At 36.3% G+C, this 17,597-nt stretch overlaps 3 protein-coding genes across 3 annotated transcripts; 1 reads left to right on the forward strand and 2 right to left on the reverse strand.

Moving 5' to 3' along the window:
• The first annotated feature begins 1,329 nt into the window (after positions 1-1,329).
• On the forward strand, positions 1,330-4,275 carry LOC111983240 (aluminum-activated malate transporter 10). The gene is made up of 6 exons (XM_065760456.1): positions 1,330-1,736; positions 1,863-2,003; positions 2,154-2,426; positions 2,534-2,652; positions 2,746-2,889; positions 2,979-4,275. Exons 1-6 carry the CDS (start codon positions 1,394-1,396, stop codon positions 3,462-3,464), a joined length of 1,506 nt encoding a protein of 501 aa, XP_065616528.1. The 5' UTR covers positions 1,330-1,393; the 3' UTR covers positions 3,465-4,275.
• Positions 4,276-5,755: 1,480 nt separating this feature from the next.
• Positions 5,756-9,893, reverse strand: LOC111983250 (protein LEAD-SENSITIVE 1). Its single transcript, XM_024014919.2, has 2 exons — positions 9,563-9,893; positions 5,756-6,692 (listed from the first exon to the last, which is right to left on the reverse strand). The coding sequence occupies exons 1-2, from the start codon at positions 9,654-9,656 to the stop codon at positions 5,998-6,000; spliced, it is 789 nt and encodes a 262-aa protein (XP_023870687.1). The 5' UTR covers positions 9,657-9,893; the 3' UTR covers positions 5,756-5,997.
• A 1,168-nt stretch (positions 9,894-11,061) lies between these two features.
• Positions 11,062-17,540, reverse strand: LOC111983257 (bifunctional fucokinase/fucose pyrophosphorylase). Its single transcript, XM_024014927.2, has 7 exons — positions 16,959-17,540; positions 16,239-16,524; positions 15,474-15,838; positions 14,570-14,696; positions 13,439-14,452; positions 12,388-13,121; positions 11,062-11,695 (listed from the first exon to the last, which is right to left on the reverse strand). The coding sequence occupies exons 1-7, from the start codon at positions 17,319-17,321 to the stop codon at positions 11,300-11,302; spliced, it is 3,285 nt and encodes a 1,094-aa protein (XP_023870695.1). The 5' UTR covers positions 17,322-17,540; the 3' UTR covers positions 11,062-11,299.
• Positions 17,541-17,597: the final 57 nt, after the last annotated feature.

Here is a 17,597-nt window from a genome sequence, read left to right on the forward strand (position 1 = left end):
ATTTGGATATTGTGTAAAACATTTCACGTCAAATATCAAAGTGCGTAAAAACAATACTTTTCCAAAAAAGAAAAAGAAAAATGCATGGGAATATGCTGATTACACAAAGCAAAACAAGCCAATCACATGCTAAGAATCTATGGTGTTGGCACTGATTTTGGACAGGCTCCTATGTATTTTCTCCATTAGGAGAGTTAATGCAGCTTACATAGAGTTTATCCAAATTATTTAATTGTTATAAATTTAGACTTATTTTATTTATTTGATAATAAGAGTGATAGATAAAGACTCGTCTTATTAGGAGTCTTTTCGTGAACAAAAATTTTGTTTGGTAAAACTAAATATGTCTTTTGGTGAACAAACATACTCAATGAAGTGGTCCCTAGTCCAGAATAAATAAAAATAAAAAATAAAAAAAAATAAAAATAAACTAGTGTTCTCGGCGATAGACTAGAAGAATTCCTTCATAATTCCTCATTTGTAATAACTTCTTCTCTATAATTTTTCATTTTTTAGTAAGTTTTCTCAACAAATTACTTGAACAAAAATGGCATGAGTTATGTCAATTTCTTCCGCTGTTTTATATTTCTCACACTCAACTCTCGCAAGAGAATTCTAGCTAGCTTTCCCTATAATTAGCAATCTTAGTAATAAGCAAATTTACTTTACACACACACATATATAATGCAAGTATTGTGGTATCTATAACTGTACCAAGTTTATGCTTTTTTATCCCCACACACACACACACAAAATAAAATAAAATAAAATAAAATAAATAAAATTATGCTTTTTTCCCCCTCTATTCTACAATTTGCTCCAACCCATGGACACTGCAATAGACATTAAATAAGAGGGTATCTATGTAAAACAAATGATCCACTTGTCTAAAAGGACAAAAATTAACACACCAACATAAGTTTGATTTTTGAATTCATTATCAAAAACCACAATGGGACATGGGGAAAATCATCTAATTTTTTTTAGTCAGTGCTCTATCTTCTATTCTCCTCTAAAGCCATTGGTGCTGCAGTAATAGCAGATCAGATTATACAGTCACTAACGTATTAAACCCCCTTGCCAACTCAAAACATTTTATAAGTTACTCTACATTTGTACGAGGAATATAAATATATAGGGACATTTATTTTAAACAATTTACCTAATCACAGACTACGGTATATATATGCTTGACTGCTGAGTACGTAGACCACAACAGCCTAGATAGCCAAAAAAAAAAAAAAAAGACACAGGCCAAGAAAGCTTAGCTCTTCCATTGAATGACATTGAAGTCCCCCTAGTACTCTAGCAAAACATCACAGGGTTTAGAACCATAAATTTTTTTCCCAACCTCCTAGTTTCCATCATTCTCTTTTTCCAAGTCTCCTCCAAAATGGCAAATGCAAAGCAAGTGTCAGGGAAACTGGAATGGAGGATCAATGTACCTGATGGGACATCGAACGTGTTAGTCCCAGAATCTGATCAGCTAGTGAACAAAGCATGGTTGTGGTTAAAAGGTCTGCTTTGTGGACCAATTTTGATAATTTGGAGGTTCTTATACAAGGCTTGGAATTTAGGAGTTGCTGAACCTAAAAAGGCCATCCATGGTGTCAAAGTAGGGTTGTCCCTTTTGATTGTATCATTTTTTTACTATATGAGGCCTTTGTATGATGGTGTTGGAGGGAATGCTATGTGGGCAGTTATGACTGTTGTCGTTGTTTTTGAATCGACAGTAGGTTAGTATTTTTTATATATATAAATATGGTCTAGTAATCAAAGTACTTTCAATGTCTATGATTTTCTTAGTTGTCTTCTATAATCGCAAAGTCTAAGCCCTTTACATAAACAACATTATGGCGCAGGTGCTACACTCTGTAAATGCTTTAATAGAACAATAGGGACTTTTCTTGCTGGATCTCTTGCTTTAGGAGTTCAGTGGATTGCAGACAAGTCAGGAGAAACTTTTCAGCCCATAATTATTGGAATTTCAGTTTTCCTTCTAGGTGCGTGTTTTCTTTGAAAATTTCTCTACTTATTAGTTATTATATACTACTTCCCAAAATACTAACATATCACTACTTGTCTTATTTGATAAGTTCTTTACTCGCTACTGACCAAAATACTAACACATATATCACTTGTCTTATTTTCAGCTTCAGCAGCAACTTTCTCTCGATTTATTCCATCTGTGAAAACCCGATTCGACTATGGTGCCATGATCTTCATCCTCACCTTCAGCTTAGTTGCAGTTTCCGGCTACCGAGTGGAGAGATTGTTTGAGATGGCGCACCAAAGATTGTCAACAATTGCCATTGGGACCTCTTTATGCATTGTTATAACCATGGTCTTCTGTCCCATTTGGGCTGGTAGTGGGCTTCACGATATGATTGTTTGTAACCTGGAAAAACTTGCTGACTCCCTGGACGGTATGCATGACCAAAGATCATTGATTGAACGCTCAATATATAATTAATTATCCTTATTCAAGCATAACCAAATTATACATTAAACACTCTGTCAACTTGAAATTCAGGATGTGTCGGTGAATACTTCAAAGATGATAAAACTAAGCTTGGCAATGAGGAAGATCCTAGTAAGAGAATGCAAGGCTACAAATGTGTGCTTAATTCAAAGGCAACTGAAGAAGTCATGGTAGGCTGCTAACTATCCTAGTGGGTCAATTTGCTAGCAATAAGATAACTATTGAGTACTCAGTTTGATAAATTTTCTAATTCAATTGTACAGGCCAATCTTGCAAGATGGGAACCTGCACATGGCAGATTCAACTTTCGACATCCATGGAAACAATACCTCAAGATTGGCACATCAATGCGTAAGTGTGCTTATTGCATTGAGGCTCTCAACAGTTGCATAAACTCAGAAATTCAGGTAAAACACTTTACTTTGGTTTTATGTATCATACTTTGTTTACTTAAATTTCTTGTAATATTAATTCCAGTATTTTTGCTTGGCCACAGGCACCAGACTATCTAAAGAAACATCTCAGAGATGTATGCATGCTATTGAGCAACAATTCTTCAGAGGTCCTGAAAGAATTGGTCATTGCAATGAAAACTCTCACCAAATCATCCAAGATAGATTTATTAATTGGAGAGATGAACTTAGCTGTACAAAAAGTTCAAGATTCCTTGAACTCTCTTCCCAATTCTTTCATTGGACCCGCGGTGTCAACACTACAAGCTCCCAATGATGCCAACAAAGAAACTATAACAAAAACTGCCATACCATCTCTCATGGAGGTTTTTCCACTGGCCAGTTTAGTATATTTGCTGATCGAGATTGCTGCAAGAACTGAAGGAATTGCCGATGCAGTCGACCAGTTAGCAGGCCTGGCAGAATTCGAGCTTGCAATGGATGAAAATTCCAAACAAAAGAAACCCAATAGCAATTCCACCTCAGATATCCAAGATCATGAAACCATGAAGACCCTACCAAAGGTCTGAGTCATCGGGTTTTACCGTAATACTAAATATAACTAAGCATATAAATTTTTTTTTTCTTCCTGTTAAGAGTCCAGTAATTCAGTAGTATTACCCGTTAAATCTTCCTTCCTTCTTTTTTTCATTGCAAAGGAAAAAGATATCTTTGTTTTTCCCCCACTTATTGTAAGAAAAAGAAAAGATATCATTGTTTTTTCTTTTGGGTAAAAGCCAGACAATCTGACTCTGCAGTGTAAAGTAAGATTGTATACGTCTGGCCTTGGAACATCACTAGAGGCTAGAACTTTATTTATACAGAACTCTACACCTTTATCATTCTATCATGCATAAAGTTTGAAAATTAGACATACTCCTCAAGTAGTGGGCTGCCTTTTTATGGAGCTATAATGTCCATTGCTTGCTTTTGGTGATTGCACTACACTAGGGAGTGCACCAAGTTCGTTCATTTTTATGCTGGGAACCAACTCAGTCGTTTATGCGTTCCACATCATGCAACTTTTTCTGTTGTGTAAGGTACAGTAACCACCACAAATTTCCCATTTCCCTAAATAGATTAATACTACAAATCCCTGCCACTTTTTGTTGTTGTTGCAGTACATGTTGCACAAGTACATTGGCAGGTGAACCTAGATTTTCAGTACGGATTGTCAACAACAAAGTCAAAGAAGTCTACAAGCACAGATAAGATTGCAAGCGAATGGGAATTTTTATGACTGATTCGGTTATGTACACCAGCCAATAGTTGATATTGGATATTGTACTGCCGTGTAAGTTGTATTGATGATCTTTCGCAAGTTGAATTATTCTACTAGATTAATGGACCAGTCTTTTCAAAATCAATGTAAGAATTAAGACCAGCTTGATAATGTTGGGTTATACCAGTAGTGGTGTTTGGTTTCAACATCACTCATTAATCCATGCCCATAACTCAAATCTCATGACTCAAACTCAATTCTCATAACTTATATCTCATATATCGATCTCTACTTTTTTATTCACTCCAGAAAATCTTTGTTTGTTTTTATATCTTTGATGCATATCTCATGTCTTAAACTCAAATATGGTGGCTGGTAAGACCCACTTAAAGAAAAAAAAAAAAAAAAAGCCGATTTCAGCAAGTGCCACCAAGGCACCAACGACCCAAAATTCAGCAAGCCGTACCAAAAGTAGTATTTTAATTTATCTTCTTTTATTTTTTGGGGTAAATTTTTAATTTATCTTTGATATACTTCCATATTTTTTGTGTCTTTATGCTCATTTTAAATTGCATATATCATGAGGCATGCAATGGATTTCTGATAAGATTACCTTTGAAGATCTTTTGTAAAAGGTGTATCTCCCTAGGAATATGAAAAGCAATGGATTAAAGAAGTAACAGATTTAGAATAATAATCATCTGGATTGCATGAGTAAAGTGATTAATGATTATCACGGGCTAGATTATATTTCCGCCTGCATCATGACACCCAATGCAAGCTCGACGAAACAAAGACTACTCTTTGTACATCTATGGTTTGTCCAAATGAAACTGCACCAAATGGGAAACTAAGAAAAACCAGGGAAAATATGGACACAAAACTATATAAACCAATCTGACAAATATGAAAATTTTCTGAAGACGCAAAAAAAAAAAAAAAAAAAAAAAAAAAAGGGAGAGAAACGTAAAGAAAAACAAAGAAAGTAAGGATAAAAGATAAGAGATTGTAAACTGTTGAGAAAGTGGGTTTAGTAGGAGGTTTTAAGTTGTGAGGTTTTATTTTACGAATTATCCCACTAATTAAAAAGTTGTAAGTGATTAAGTTAGGAATATTTTGAGATAACCAAGACTTAGAGTTCATGATTTAGACAGCTTGGATTAGAGTCCAAACTTAGTGTGTGTTTGGTTCCACTTTAAGGAGCCAAAACGCACTTTTTAAAGCTGGAATTTTAAAATGAGCTTTGATAATATAATCAAAAAGTGCTTTGGAAGAAAATGGCATTTTGAAATACAAAGTACTTGTGCAATTACACGTGAACAATCAACCCCAACTTTAAAGTCCACGACTTACAGTTTGAAAGCTCCTTAAATAATAGTATAGATAACATAGGAGCTCAAATACATAAGGTGTTGATGATTCCGGAGTGAGTATTTTCTATAGGAAAGCATTTTACCCCGTTTGCCCCTCATACTTTTTAAGAGAAAGGAACTATGATATTGGACACCTTCCATGCTTGGAAATCAAGTAGTTCCTTTATGTAATTATGTCCCTGACAGATATTACATGTGCAAAATTAAAATTAAAAGAGTTCGTAACTACCTTTAGAAGACCACCCATCGCCAATACTTTTATTTAATCCGCAATGAGAGTATAGTTCTTATATCATTCCATGCACAGCACAAGACCAAACAGCATTCAATAACTAACAAATTTAGAGGGAAAGGGGGTGAACAGAGGGGGGCTAGCATTCAATACCCACATCAGAAGTTCACTTATGAATGTCAACAAATGCTTATCAACACTAACTATATATAATTTATAATTCAGCTTCACGCACATCATATGGCAATCAGTTGGTTAGAAGCCTCGTTTTCGGCCACTTCCTTGTCAGGGCCTGGCAAACCCAGGTTCACAGCCAAGTCCTCCACTGCCACCTTGATCACGTCAGTTCGAACGCCCATATCAGTTGCATACCTGCTCATACAGTACATCCCAGCTGTTACTGTAGCCACACCAACAGGATTTGGCATCAGCAAATTCAGAGGAGAAGAAAGAATAGCAGCTAATGGGGCACCAATGACAGATGAAGCTTGACCACTTCCTCCAACCCCCTGTTTGTCTGCTATCAGAAGACCAGTTTTGCAATACAATGTAAAGTCCTCACAGTTGTTTCGAAACACATCATAATTTCCAAATCCATTTTGAAGAAGATACATTGCTCGGTGGATAACTACTTCTGGTGGGTCAGATGTTGCTGTGGTGCACGTGCCACCCCGCACTCTAGAAAGGAAAACTGATGGGGTAACCCCGTATTCAAAACAGTACAGAGATCCTTTTCCAAGGAAACAATCCAGGCAAGAGAGAACTACACCACTATTGGGTTGTGTGAATCCACAGTCAGGAAAGGTAGAACAGGATGATGGGAGACTGAATCTTGAATCATATAAGTCAGAATTAGAAGATGTCCCAGTGCCTGAATTCAGGTTTCTCTCGGGTCTAAAGTGGACCACCTTGCTTCCCCCAACAAAGATACCTGCATGGCATGAAGCGATACAGAACATGATCAGGCTTGATCTACCACAAAAGGAGTGAAGTGAAAATCCATTGACATTCTTGTCAGCTGTTTGTAAGCTTCTTGAGGTACAATTGTATTCATTAAGGAATAAAACATGATCACGTTAAAGAATTGCTGTTACAATGTTGTCATGCAATAATGAGACATGGAGGAGGAGCACAGAACATTTGTGGTTAGGTTTGATGCTAAATTAGGGGAAATATACATTGAGACAAACATAAAGAAAATTTGAAGGATGATATATATCAAACACAATTTACACTTGTAAATCTACTAGAATGCTGTAGACAGGTAACCAAGATATTAAAGCCTTTAGCCATGCAAAGCTGATCAATATTTCAACCAACATATAGCCCAATGGTTCAACTCTAAATGCATACCATTGGGTCCAGTACAAGCCATAAAAGGCAGATGCATTTAAATGTGACTACCAAATAATGAAGCACAAACCATAAAGGGGTGGCTTGTCTGATCTGAACTAGCATTTCACTATTAATTATGTGGAGGTAATCTAAACTAGAAATACACTATGCATTATGCATTATGAGGCAAACAGAATTAAAAGATTCAAGTAGAAGGCATCAACAGTACCAAGAATCCAAGAGTCAATGACGATAAAGATAAAGATGATTTATGATTACCTCAATGTCCAGATAAACCACCCAATTAACTTCTTTAAGTTCTATAGACCAAGCATTCTAAAAGGGATATGATATGACATGGTTTCTTTCACAGAAATATCTTACATCATTCTGACATATCTCTGCACAATTTTTGTAAATGAATGGCATGTAGCAGAAATCACCTTCATGTGTTCAGATTAAATTCTCTGATATCTACTTTACCAGGAAAGCCCACTCTTTTGATCCAAATGCATACAAATTTCATCAGGATCAAGTTGTTAATTTTATAGACAAAAACTAAAGGAGAGGGAAACATAACAACCCTATGACTACATTTTTGGGACAGAATGTCCAAGTTAGACTGTTGTTTTCAGCTCCTTAGCATTTTGAGAAAACATGCCAAGAGCTTTGTTACTTAGTGGCATTACAAGCTAACCTTTATGAGGACAAATCAAGTTCAAATGCCCCCTTACCCATTGTTGTAAACTTGTAATTATCGAATTATCAACAGCAAAAAATAAATAAATAAATAAATAAAATCAAAGAAAAAAACAAAAATAAAATTTGAACTAAACTTTTTATGAAGTTATTTTGACAAAGACATGATGTCAGGAAATGGGATACTTCAAACTCCATGTGTGGCTATGAAATTATATAACAGTTAAAGTTTCAAAATAACATTTGAATGGTTGGTAGAGATTTCTGTTAAGGTCCACTGGCCCATCATTTTACAAATTTTCCTAATCTTGCCTTTCCCACATGACAAATTTCCTTAGACATGTTCATAAGTCTCACAGCCCTTGACATCTAGAAATTCTGTTTCCTTAGACGTGTTCATAAGTCTCAGCATTTTACAAGAAAACTTCATAAAGAATGCCTTGACCAACAACCCACCGGAGGGGAGAGAAGAGGCATATCAATATTTCTCATTAGCTATCCACTGTACATATGATGCGCTGTTACTTAGAGAGCACAAACAGAACTCTAACATAAATGGAATCCACAAATATAAACAGTAAGGCATGCTTTTGCATTGTAAAACACCCTTATTAAACCTATCCACTCTAGCGATTGCTCTGCAATGCACTCTATCCCTTTGAAACCACTACAAGCCTCCATCTGAATATCTTCACGGTAGATGTAAGCTACTGTTGTTGGACCTACAAATCTAAATCCCCTGCATGACCAACTTCTTGTTTTGATAGAAGTAGAACTTACAGTAGTGCTATCTTGGTAATATATCTTGCATAAATTCAAATTAGATAACTAGAAATCTGAACACAGTGGATAATCTAATCTTATTAAACTCCTTTTTTAAACACCCACCACCAAAAAAAAATACCTTAACTGAAATAAGCTCATTAGCCGTATGAGGCTAAGTTGATTACAGAGTTGTTTCCTCAAGTCCCATAAAATTTCTATATAATTTTAATATTAATTTCTTTACTTTTCCTACATTTTCACAAAGGAGCATTACCAATACATAGAAGAGAAAGTACCTATGAATTAACCTGGGACTCCTACACAGAATATGGCAGGACATGTCAATGCAAAAGTCAATTGAAGAATTCCACCCTACGATGTAATGTTGCAGCATCAAAAGAATCTGAGAAATTGTTATGCTAAACGAACTATTGGCCTTCCTTGAAAAGTCAATAGAAGCAATAATCAAGCAGTCCAGAAAAGCAAAAGCATATACTTGCAAGCAAAGTAAATACACATCCACATCCAAAATTGAAAAAACACACAAAAACTATGGTCAAAGTTTTGGAAATCATGATAATCGGCAGAAATACATTAACACACAGAGTATCACCAAATTTGATGGGACCCATCATACATTTCGGCGAAAGATAATCCTGAACAACACTGAACAAACAATTACTACTGTTTAAAAAAAAATTGAAACTAAAGAACGTTTTTTGACAGTTAAAACAAGCAAAAGGCAATTGAAAAAACAAAACAAAATTGCACGATGAACCCACATTTCACAATTGTGGGAGGAAAAATAAAAAGGAAAGAAAACCCAGAAAGTAAAATTAAGAGAAAAAAAACAGTGAGAACCCAAAAAGAAATTTAAACAGAAAAAAAATAAATAAACAAACCCAGAATGTAGAATTAGAAAAGGAAGCCACATCTCAAAATTTAGCAAGCATTTTGGCAATTGACATTAGTACTTAAAAAGAGAGATAGAGAGAAAGAGACCATGGTGTGAGTAGGTGAAGACAGCTCTGTAGGTGTAGATGTGGTCTCCTGGCTTGATCTCACTCCTCTCCACTCTGTTGCTAAGCAGACCCATCTCTCTATCTCACTCTCTCTGCCTCTGCTCTCCTCCCTAATCTATCTCTAAACACTAAAAACGATACTAAATAAACCCACCGTATACCTTAAACACATACATTTGCTAAAATAAATGGCACTGCAAATGTACTAAGAATTAAATAATAATTGTATAGGTGTGGGGCAAGAAATGATTGGGTGACCAAAGAATCAGCTCAACAACTTTTTCCAATGCTATACATATACATATGTAACATTTCGTCATATGTATCATATAATATTTAGTATTGGTACCTTTTTTCTTTTTTCTTTTTTTTGTGTTTTTGGAGTTTTTAACGACGGTTCTGCGTGGTTTCTTTCTTTACCGTTTCCTCTCCTATTGACTTTTGGAGTTGGGTCATTCAAACTTTTGTATTTACAGTACAATTTATTAAGGTCTTTAATCCTACACGGCAAGCGACGCCGTTTCCAAAGGGGAAATGGATTTTGTGCGCCTCGGATTCTTTGCTAAGTTTCCAAGTTATACCGTACCTTATCTCAAGCTTTTTTTTTTTTCTTTTTTGCCTTTTGGGTTCCTTTTAATCAATTTTGTGAGATTCCATGCAACAGAGTAATGAACACTGTTTATCAAAAAAAAAGTAAGTGATGAACACTGTGGACCACTATATAAACATGTCTCAATAAAACCTGTTGTTGGCTTGGATCTTGGACCCCATTGGCAATGAGTGGGAGACTATAATCATATTCATTTAAATGTTTGCCTTTAAGATAATATAAAATCAACCACTATTATCATTAATTTCTCTTACCGTCATGGTGCAATCTTTACCACCACCACCACACACCCTCAGCATATTGGTCATTTTACCAGTACAAAATTCTTGTGAGATAAAAGCAAAGGTTAAAGTTCAAGTCTCTAAAAAAGAACTTTACACAAAATTTTTGTCATAGTGCAATCTTATTATTACTTTATTGTTAAAAAAAGTGGCATGAGATACTAATGATTAGTTATCTAGCCTACCCTATGAACCTAACATGAATTTATGTTTTGAACTTCAAGGTCAATGATTTGTTTCGGTTTTTCCTTTTAAGTTCGAACCCATCATAAAAATATAAATAAATAAATAAATGAACTCAATTTATTGAAGACTCAAGGATTAAGGACCAGCTTTACACATTGATGGTTCAAGTTTGTCAAACACTTATTTGATATGAGGAAATTGAAGTCACTATCTTAATTTCACCAAAGCCTTATGACCCCAAAAATAAGAGTGATCCCTCAATTCCGACTTTTGTACATCATCAGACTACTTGTATTGGCCTTTTAACTCACAACTTTAATGTCTGCACCTTGAATTAATAGCCAAGATCCATATGGGTATGTATGAAGATGGATTCTAAGAAGAAGTTTGACCAAAATAAAATTGAGACAATTAACTATACTGCTGTAATTTATTGAGCATAAGTGGTAATGGTACATTGGTACTTCCATTTTGTAATATATTTCTGGTCTTTCATCTTACAGAATTTACATAATGACACCTCATCAATTTGAACAAGAATCTTAATCTCCAGTAAAGAATAAATAATCATCATATCTTTAAAAAAAAAAATCATGATAATAATATTATAAGCTACCTTTTAATAACCTCTTCACAATTACTATTCCAAAAAGACATTCCAATCGTAGATTTTCACATCGAAACTTGAATCCGCTTCTAATGATTGCCTCAGTTCCTTGGCACAGTCAGCATCCTTGGCAAGTATCAATGCAAAACCCCCGCCACCAGCACCCACAAGCTTGTAGCCACTGCAGTAAGGGTCGGCAAATGAAAAGAGCCTGTCAACAAACTCATTGCTGCAGAAAGGGTCAAGTTCCTGATGCAACCTCCAAGCCTCCAACATTATTTCCCCTAACTCGTCAATGTCACAGTTCATTAAAGCTTCCCTCCCAATCTTTGCCAATTCAGTGAGACGCTTGATGCTAGATATAAGAAGGTTATCTCGTTGAAGATATCTAGTTACCACTTTTAGCAGAACTTGGTTTGCAAGTCGAACCTGCACAGCGTTTGCAGTATATAATCCAGTTATTAAAAATCTTAATATGGACCCAATACAAAGAAGGATTTTTCTTTGTAGAGAGCTGCAATCTAGGAGTCAGGCTTTTGTTCCTAATTTTTAATTACCAATTCGGCAGTAAAATATTATAAAATAACAAAGTGGATGATATTTATATTACAAAAAACATAATATAAATAAATATATAAATAAAAAGAAGATGAGGAAATGCATCTATTAATTTCCCACACAAGTCTCTGTAGGAAGATAAATCACAGTTACGATTCATTCTTCAAGGGAAGGGTGAGATATTAATGCAATCCGAAATGCAGTAAGCAATAAGCTTCAATGCGACTCATTTAGGCTCCAATCATGCATATCAACTTAAGAAACACTGATCAAAATCCTGGTTGCACTTGTTAGCCTGATGACCATTCGAGGACCTATCCAATATCTAACAGAAATGCGAAAAAAGGGAGAACCAGAGTGAAAAGCTCAGCTGGTGGATTCATGACTCAAAATGTTGGATGTCAACAATTTTTAATCAAATGTGTGAAGAAAGCCAACCTTGATACACAGTACTTAACCAGCATATAAAAAGCACAGCAACAGTTCAAATATACAGTTATATAACCAAATATACTTGAAAGGCATATTCTCTAGGAATGAGATCTGAGTGGATAGACACGTACTTGACCAGTAAATACCACAAGCAAGCGTTGCTGCAACTCTAGAATCAATTGAGGAGAAGCAAGGAGGGGAATGACTTGAAGTTGCAACGGAATTCCAGGAAAACTTGCAGTATATTTTATTCCAGGATACAGACCTCCAATTTGATCCTGCCAGCCACCTCCTGCTCCCATTAACTGTTCTAATACTAAAACAAGTCTGGCAACATTTTCATTACTTTCATCTCCATCAGTTATCTGGAGAAGTCCTTTCACAACAGCAGCAGCCAAGATGCTAGAAGTCCCCAAGCCACTACCACGAGGGACATTGGCCCATGTCCTGATATGCAAACCCATGGACACAAGAATGTTATCATGAATTATGCCAGTCACAAGCAATGCAGATTTGACAAGCCGAAATGGATCATTGCTGTCAAATGGACTTGCAATAGAGGTAAGATCTTCGACATGTAGCTGGTTTCCAGCATCATCGTTAATCAATACTCCAGCTGTTTCTTTCGTCTGTATGATGGTGCCAATGGGAAGAGAACCATCCAGACTAATTGCCATATTCAGAACACAACCAGCACGCTCTAAGCTCCATGGAGGAGTATCACTCCAACCCCCCACAAAATCTACACGAACAGGCAATTCGACCTTGACCATTCTAGGGTGGAAAAATTGACCTACGCAGTTATCAAACTTGTTTTTCTGAAATGCTGGGGTGGACGTATTGGCAGGGGACTCCAAGAGATGTTCTACAGATCACATAACAAAAAGGTGTGTAAATCACTAGCCCTTATAAAAGTCAAAGAGCAAACATTAGAGCTTGAACAGAATGGTAAAATTATAAATTAACTAGTATATTGATAGATCCAAAACAATTAATTAGAAATGAAAGACAATAGAAGTAAAGAAAAGTTTCTTCAGAACTTTCAAGATATAATTTAGGAATGTATAAAAAGCTACCTTTTTTTTTTTTGATAAGTAAGAATGAGATATATATATATATATATATACACATACAAATACGAAAGGCTACTCTATGCAACTGCAGCCGTTCAAGAAAAGCTACCTTTAAAGCCATATCTTACAGCTGAAGCTGTTTCATCAGCAACTGCAGCCCAGACTTTGTGCTCCAACTCACTTGCTGTTGCTTCATCACTGCATGCTCGAAGCAGATCAACTTGCACCTGGTATGCCCGACTTCTTGGAAGAATCTTAGAATTCTGCTCCTGAAGTTTGGGGCACAGATCCAGGAAGTCCTTACATATTTCAACACCTGAAACTTCCATTTGAAGAATTTCTTCACACAATTGAGAGAGATTGCGTCCAAGCATGCCATAATGAATGCATGCTTTAGCAATTCCAGCTGCTAGATCTGCTTGATGGTTACTGGAGCCTATACACATTCTTGTGAAATCGATTGATCTATGCAATTCCTCCAAACTGAAACGGCTTGCATTTTTCCACAAGGGAAGCAAGTAGTTGGTTTTCTGGTCACTCAAGCCCATCAACCATGTTGCCATAGTAAGCATCTCAAAGTAAGGAAGAACAGGGAATATTTTTGCATTCCATAAGCATCTGTCCTGAAAAACTGTTGAGCTCCACAGATCAGATTCCTGAATGCCTAGATCAAGCAAAACCTTTTTCCAGGGCTTTCCACAAAAAGTCCCATTCCTAGAAAGTGAATTTTTTGGGTTATCATGGAGGCCACAATACACAATAACTCTGTCAGTGCATCCTACTAGAGGAACCTCCCAAAGACAATGGCGATCAGGAAGCATGAACCTAAATGAATCTTCTACTAAACCACCTTTGTCTCCTGGAACATTGATACCAACAACTATAGATTGGGAACCAATTTGTATTCCATTAGAAATGGATGAATCATATATAAGAGAATCTTCACCAACTGACACCCCAGGTGCAATTTTGCTCGACAGAACAACAGCAGATGCTGCAATGTCGGATACAGTTGTTGCTGGGATGGAACACAAGTGTCTTCGGCCAACAAGTCCCGAACCAACCCCACTTAAGTGATCCAAAACTTCACTTGAAGTTCCAAAATGTAGGAACGACAAATCATCTGTGGTGAAAAAATATTCGAAGGACAAAAACAATACAGCAATCATATCAACATTATTTAGTAACAATAGTGAAAACAATAATAAGATTCAAATACTTGCAGCAATGTTTAACATACAAGCACAGTAGCTGAACATCTTCTGTTTTCCCAATCTGCTGACCAGTTCTTCACCCAAGGGGCGCTTTTGCAACCACTCATGTTTTGCAGGTACCCAAGCTGCTACCAGATCTTCATATAAACTCATCTGTAGAAAATACAAGGAATTTCTATTAGAGTAAAATATGTCAATGCTGCGCTAAATTAGAAGCATATTCAACACGTATCCATTACAGACACAAGTAAAGGATAATACGATTCTCCAAAAAAAAAAAAGTAAAGGATAATACAAGAGGAAGTTAGAAGTTACTCCTACAATTAAGAATATAATTAAAAAATACAGTTTAAAAAAATATAATTAAGAATAAGGAAATGATGACAATTAAAGGCCAAGAGATGACTAAAAAATAAGATGTATATAATGCTAGAATGATTATCCAAAGCAAGGGAGATCGAAGAGGACCTTGCCTATAAAATGAAAACAAATTAGTTTATTATTATGAAAAATAATAAACCAAAATACTTATCAATAATAATAAACCATTTTCTTCGCTCCTGTGAAACTGGACAAATTGTGTTTAATAGTCAGTAATACAAGAATGAATCAAGGTATCTGGTTTACTCTCTATTCATAAATTTTTACTAGTCATTACTAGATTCCATACCAGACTGGGCACACATCCTGCAAGCACTCAAAAATTATTTTACACAAAGATATATCACAAACAAATTTAAATCAAGAGTTCCTTTTTTCTATTCTATTTTCCCTAAGAAGAAAAGAAGATACTCATAGTGAAACTTTTCTCTTTCTTTTTCCTGGTAAAACTATAAAAATTTTTAAAAAAAAAAAAAAAAAAAAAAATGGTTAAAACTGTAAAATTATAAAAATTATAAATCATTTTAATGACCGAATATCAGTGCTTGCCTCTTTTCTGCTCTTCAGAAGCTCCAAAATCATTGGTCGGCAGGAACATGAAAGCTTAACCAGCTCCACCCAGGCTTGACCTCTAACTGCTATAATTCCTGTGTCGAGTAGTGATCTGCCATCATCTAGAATAGCCTTATTCTCAACAAGCTCATCTACACTGGGTTTCTGTAATAGATTATCAACTAGACTGACTGAAAAATTCTTAGTTGTAATCCCGCTTTGAGATGCCACAATAACACCATGGTTAGAAGCAATATCTAGCGTGATTGGAACAGTGATGATGCAGGATGTGTCCTCTGGAAGTACCATGGTGGAGGCATCGAAACAAGGAAGAACGTCTCCAGTCATAATAAATAGACCGCCTGCAAAGGTGAAAATTGTCCCATTGGTAAACACCCGCAATACAGCAAGTGATGAAATTTGTGACAGCAAACAACACTCTGAGCATGTACACAATGTTCTTTTTCAATAAGTAACAAGTGTTCAATCAATTAGGCAAAGATAAAGATACTGTAAATAATAATCGACACTATAACTTCATCAATAATATGAGAGTGGTTCACAGAACTATTCACGTCAAGATACATATATCAATTGTATTGACAATAGACATACAAATACACAGGATACATTGTTAAGATTTTTACGCATAGGAGATCCAACTTTTTTTTTAAGGAAAAGGAAAGCCAACTTTAAGTAATAGATTTTGTGGTCACAAGGTAGTGAAACTTTTACTCAAATGTAAAAGACAGGACAAACAACCTTCATTTTTAAATGCTTGTCTTGCACAAGAAGCAATGGCAAGAATATGGTCAAAGAGCAGTGGAACTGGGCCATCAGGGTCATCTGCTGCCAAATATGGAAGTGGCAGGAAAACTTTTCCCATAGGATTTGCCCAAGGGACTCTTTTAGAATCACCTCCAGCATGAAGCAATAGTATATGCTTTTTGGCCATGAAGCTAACCATTGGCGTGAGAGGGACATCGTTGTTGGAATTCTGATGTTGCATTGAATATCCAGAACTGTTATTATTTTCTGTGGTTGCCACCTGTAGACATAAGCATCTTATCAAAGACAGTAATTGAAATGATTTACCAAATGACAACAGAGATACCTAACCAAAAGAAACTTTTGAACTCTTTAAGTAACGCGGCAGCATGAACAACAAAAACAACCAAGCCTTAGTCCCAAGATTGTGGAATAAAACAAATAAACCCCCATAATTCCCAAGACAAAGTGAATTGCAAAACATATAAATGCCCACAACATTTTTTAATCATAATCCTGTCATCATGGAGAATGAATAATTTAAGCGCTAGCCACGTTTACACTGTACGAACACAATTGGGTTCCTTGTAATTGATTATATAAACCTAATAGACGCCTAATGCGGTAGGTAACTAAAATTTTGCCAATCATAAAAATGAAATGGATCTCAAAAGGAAGTAATCACACACATGATCAAAAAGTGTAGAGACGGACCTCGTCGTTGTAATGGGCAGCGAGGGCGTGAATGGCGTTGAGAGTGGCGGCGCCGGAGCCGATCCGGTGGCCATGGGGGTCAGGGACGGAGAGGGTGAGAGTGGAAGGGGAGATACGGCCCATGCGCTTGGCGCGGTTGAGCTGCCAGTCGTAGAGGCGGGCTTGCTCGGGGCTAGCGGCGGTGAGCACGATGGCGTCCCAAGTGGGAACCCGACTGGGGTGTCTCACAGAAAGCCGGAGATGGTACCATGATTTCTTCAGTAACTCACCTACCTCGTCCCTCTCTTTCTGTTTGCTCCTCCTCCTACTCCTCCTACTAATCCTCATTTTTATCCCATTTTCTCCATTGCTGTCCGCTTCCATTTTTGCAAATCTGATTTGTTGTGAATTGTTGCACGCACCAATGAGTAGCAGTGAGAGAACTGAAAGTCAAGCAAAAGAAGAGAGCAAGCAATGAATGAGTGATGACTGATGAGGAGTGAGGAAAGTGGAGAAATGATATTTGATTTTAGTTTTTACAGGCAATCTCAAAAAGGCTCAACAGAAGAAGACAAGACAAAGTCAGTATAAAACTATCCAAAATGACAACAAAACGAACCTTACTCGGGTAATAACAAATTCCTCCCTGCCACCTCGTAT

Source organism: Quercus suber, unplaced genomic scaffold, assembly GCF_002906115.3.
Source record: "Quercus suber isolate HL8 unplaced genomic scaffold, Cork oak 2.0 scaffold_368, whole genome shotgun sequence".
NCBI classification, from domain to species: Eukaryota; Viridiplantae; Streptophyta; class Magnoliopsida; order Fagales; family Fagaceae; genus Quercus; species Quercus suber.